This window comes from Tupaia chinensis, unplaced genomic scaffold (assembly GCF_000334495.1).
Source record: "Tupaia chinensis unplaced genomic scaffold, TupChi_1.0 Scaffold145652_1, whole genome shotgun sequence".
Lineage (NCBI taxonomy): Eukaryota > Metazoa > Chordata > Mammalia > Scandentia > Tupaiidae > Tupaia > Tupaia belangeri.
The window spans coordinates 3,398,702-3,403,286 of NW_006205509.1; the positions used below are offsets into that span (position 1 = coordinate 3,398,702).

At 41.6% G+C, this 4,585-nt stretch overlaps 1 protein-coding gene across 1 annotated transcript; it reads right to left on the reverse strand.

The window, feature by feature from the left end:
• Positions 1 to 2,700: 2,700 nt before the first annotated feature.
• On the reverse strand, positions 2,701 to 3,647 carry LOC102486192 (olfactory receptor 8S1-like). Its single transcript, XM_006168246.1, has one exon. The coding sequence runs from the start codon at positions 3,634 to 3,636 to the stop codon at positions 2,701 to 2,703; it is 936 nt and encodes a 311-aa protein (XP_006168308.1). The 5' UTR covers positions 3,637 to 3,647.
• Between the last annotated feature and the right edge of the window lie 938 nt (positions 3,648 to 4,585).

Consider the following 4,585-nt stretch of genomic DNA (forward strand, 5'->3'; position numbering starts at 1 on the left):
AGAGAGTTACAGAGAGAGAGAGGGAAAGTGAGAAAGCACCCTTTAGGAGGGATGACCACACTGCAGTCATGCCCTTCCATTCTCCTCTCAGAGTTTTGGGCATTCATAAACACGTGCCTGGGTGTGCTTTTCAAGCCACCAGTCCAGGACTCCAGTAGCTCAGTTGACCATGTGGAATCCAGCTGCCTTAACCATCATGCTATCTCCTGGCCCATTTTTTATCTTTAGTTTGTGGCAAAAGTGCAAGGTATTCTTACATTTCTGAAGAACATTAGATGCCAGATACATACAGGGGAAAATAGGTGGGATACCCAAATTCTATACCAAGTCAAGCTTTAAGAAATATGTGGAATGAAAGAAAAATAGATTCTCAGACATGTGAGGTCTTGAAATGCCAGGGTTCAGCCTCGGTGGGGGTGGGTTGACTCGTCGGAGGTGACCCTGGAAAGGAAGAAGACTAAGGCCTCAGTGCCTTTTCATGCACATCCTGAGTTGGACACCCCTCAGAGATTGCTCTCTGAAGAGTGACCCCTGCCAGGAATTATCATGCCTTTTTATTGAAAATGCGATACATGCAAGTAAGTGGATGAGGGGGATACATGTTCTAATTATCAGTTCAATAGGGATCATAGGTTCCATTCAGGGTTGGATTAAGGGTGGGTGTATTGTGGTAGGTGGGTCTTCATGGAATGCAGTTTTAGGAAAGCAGTTCCAGCAAGCAGAGATAATTATCAGCTGATGTGGCGGCAGCCATCTTGTGATTACTGAACACGATGCTGAGAAAAGAAAATCTTAAGTATAGATATTAGTTCTTATGAATCTTAATGAAGAATGATACTTATATAGTTTTATAGGGATCTAAAACTTAATTTAAGGAATCCTAATATATTTATCTATTTCACTTGATGAGGGCGGGGGTGTCCTGAGCCAGTTTTGGCCTAATCTTATTTTATGTAAAGACAAGATTATCTTTAAGCTTATGTTAAATGTATCTTGAAGGGCCTTCCAAAGGTCAAGATTATTTCTGCCTAGATAGAACTTCAGCACACCCTCTATTGTGACTGCGGAGTGAAGCACTGTAATTAACAGTAGGTAGTCAGAGCAAAGGGGAGTGGTTGGGGGACTTCCTGGAAAATCTTATCATATACTCAGGATGTATAAGAGAGCTATGTAATTCTTTTATAGTAGTATATTAGGGAGTCAGAGAGGGGTTGCTTCCCAGCAAGGCTACCACAGTTTCCAGAGCAAATAGCAAGCGGCCTTGCTGACATGCTAATTCGACCTAAGTTTTATTCTTAGGTTGGGGGGGGCACACAGCAGCGGCCTTGCCAACATGCTGACCTGACCTAAGTGGTACTTAAAGGTCAAAAGCTCAAAACAGACCCTGGGGCCTTACCGGGTCGAACTCCTCCATTGAAATATGTTATAATGCCCATTTCCGAGAAATCTGACTAAATACATACTCTAACCAAATAAAAACAGAATAAAGAACTCTATGAATAATGATGACTAACATTCTAATGGTGGCTATTAATGTTCCAGTGCTCTATATGTACCATTTAATTTAATCTTCACAATAACCCTATAGTACAGGTATTATTATTATCACAATGTAGGAAACTGAGGCACAGAGAAGTTAGTAATTTATGGGGGTCATAAAGCATACATAGACACAGCCAGGGTATGAACCAAGGCAACTGTATTCTTAAAGTGTGCATCTAACCATTAGACTCTACTGTGGAAAAAGGAAAGTAAAAATGGAGAAACACAAAAGGAATGCACCTGAATGTTAAGTACATTTAAACATAAGATGAATCCTACATAACTGTAGAAATGATGTTTAAAATTCAGAGTTTTGGGCCAGTCTGTGGCTGGCTGGATCCCACATGGCTGCTTTGTGGTTCAAGTCTCAACCCAGTGGATTGAGAAACATCCCAGGCATGTGTATGTTTACCTAAAATTCCAAAAAGAGGGAGAAATAGAGGAGGAGGAATTGTAGCATGACCAGATCCCATGGAGGGTGCTGTCTTACTTTTCTTGTCTCTCTCTGATAAGTGTATGCGCTCTCTGAAAAAAAAATCCAGAGTTAAATTGATACCAAAAATTTAACTATAATAACTTTTTGATGATATCCAGGGACAAAAGTGAAAGGAAACATAGACTGTAGAAAAAAGTTTAGAGGGCAGAGAATTCAAGTGGTGAAGGGAGGAGGGAGGTTATCAAAATAAAATAAATTTGTAATTTTTCATGGGAGGAATAATCATTTTGTTTTTAAGCTTGAAATTTATAAATATAGATTTACAGCAATTTTCCAAAATGGTAAAAAATATAAATAGTCTAAATTCTATAGGAGACAGTAAGTTGAATAAAATCTTTAATGGAGTAAATCAATAAAACAACAACAAAAAAAGATTTACCTGTATTATTTACCTTACATAAATGAGCAATCCAAGAGTTACAATGTCTAACTATCTGTACCAGAAAGAAAGAGGTGATGGTGTAAGAGATTTGAACAAAGAGAAAATGAACCACAGATCCACAGATACAAACTAGACATGATTTTGTGTTTTTTATTTTTCATTGCCAATATAGTCAGAGAGAGAGTGATAAAGGGTCTCTAAGTTACTGATTTAAAATTCTACCTTAAGTTCAAGCACTTGGCAGCACAAACTATTTCCTACCATTCAGTGTCCTTTGTCGTTACCTAAAATAATGCAGACATTTCTCAAATGTCCTTTTCACAGCTGCTTTCACCTCCTGGTTCTTTAGGCTGTAGATGAGGGGATTCAGCATGGGTGTGACTGCGCTGTACTGCAAGGAGGCAAGCAAATCTAGGGAGGAACCAGAGGTGGGCATAAGATAGCGGACCAAACCTGACCCAAAGAACAGGATCACCGCGATGAGGTGGGAGGAGCACGTGTTAAAAGCCTTGCTGCGGCCTGTGGTGGAGCTCATGCTCAGGATAGTGGAGACAATACGGGTGTAAGAGAAGAAGATTGGGAGGAATGTTCCAAGTCCATGCAGTAAAGTGGAGCAGATCAAGATGTCGATATTAATGGAGGTATCAGAGCAAGACAGAGGGAAGAGAGAGGGCAGTTCACAGGTGTAATGGTGTATGGTTTGGGCCTCACAGAAGTCCAGATTAACAGCCAAGAGCACAATGACCACTGAACTGAGAGAGGCCAGGGCCCATGAGGCCAGCACCATCTTCACACAAAGCTCATTACTCATCATCTGGCCATAGAGCAGTGGGTGGCAGATGGCAGCATAGCGGTCATAGGCCATCATTGAGAGAAGAAAGGCTTCTGTCCCTGCAGTGATAAACACAAAGAAGACCTGAGTTAGGCAGCCCTCTACCGAGATGGTTTTCTTTGCAGATAGAAGGTCCTTCAGCAGCTTGGGAACAGTGACTGAAGAGAAGCAGAGATCCAGGAATGACAGGTTACTCAAGAAGAAGTACATGGGCGTGTGGAGGCGGGAATCAGCTCTGATCACCAGCAGCATCATCAAGTTCCCCATCATGGTCAGGAGGTAAATCCCCAGGAAGAGCACAAAGAGCAGAGCCTCGATGCGGGGGTCAGCAGACAACCCAATGAGAATAAACTCCGTGATAGTGCTGTGGTTCCTCAGGGCCATTTGTGGAGGGTATTTCCTTGGAGTAAAGCAGAAAGAAGGATGAGATCTCCTATAATTGTTAATATGTCCTTCAGGGCATACATCTTCTTCTCATACATCCCTCTCTGCTTTGTCTAGATTTTGTGTTCATCTTGTTTGTTTGACATAGCAAAACTTTACCCACTTGTATCTCAGTAAGAGTTTTTATCCTGCTTTATTATCAATTATTTTGGGCCTCAGTATTCAGATACTTCAAAGAATTCTATTGCTTGGGAACCAGCAGTTAGTGTAATGGCTGTGTCGCTGGACTCCCACATAGTCGACTGCGATTCGCGTCCCGGACCTGGTGGCTTAAAACTCATGCCGGGCGCGTGTGCGTGCGTGCCCAAGATCCCGGGAGAAGAGAAGGGATTGTGGCGTGACCATCCCCCCTGGGGGGGTGATTTCTCGCTTTCTGTTTCTATGTCTCTCTCTGTCTGTCTGGCAAGCGCACGTGCCCTATAGCAAAAACCTCTCCAGAAAAATAAAAAAAGAATTCTGTTGCTCCTCCACTAAATTTACCAGAAAATGTGAGTATGTCTGGTTCACCTATACACTTATGGTATTTAGTGTCTATTACACTATTCCCACAGTTCAGAAACCCTAAAATATGTAGCATATATCTGCATTGGTTTTCTAGGTCTTCTCTTGTCCCATCGAGTTATCTATTATTATTTTTGATCAAAACCATTCAATGGCTCCTTACCATAGCTGACTCGATTAGGCACAGTAGGCACAGAATTTAGACCACAGTGCTTATGTAGTAGGTGGAAATGTTATTTCTTTTAAGATCAGAGGGGAAAATGAACATAATACAGCCTGGATTCTATTTATCTTTATAAACGTACAATCATAAAATACAAATTTTAGGGAACGAGCAGTTAGCATAATGGCTATGTTGCTGGACTCCCATGTAGTCGATCGCAGTTCG

What these genes read in the sequence shown, in the direction of transcription:
- LOC102486192 (XM_006168246.1), bottom strand. Translation starts at nt 3,636, where the DNA reads ATGGCCCTGAGGAACCACAGCACTATCACGGAGTTTATTCTCATTGGG.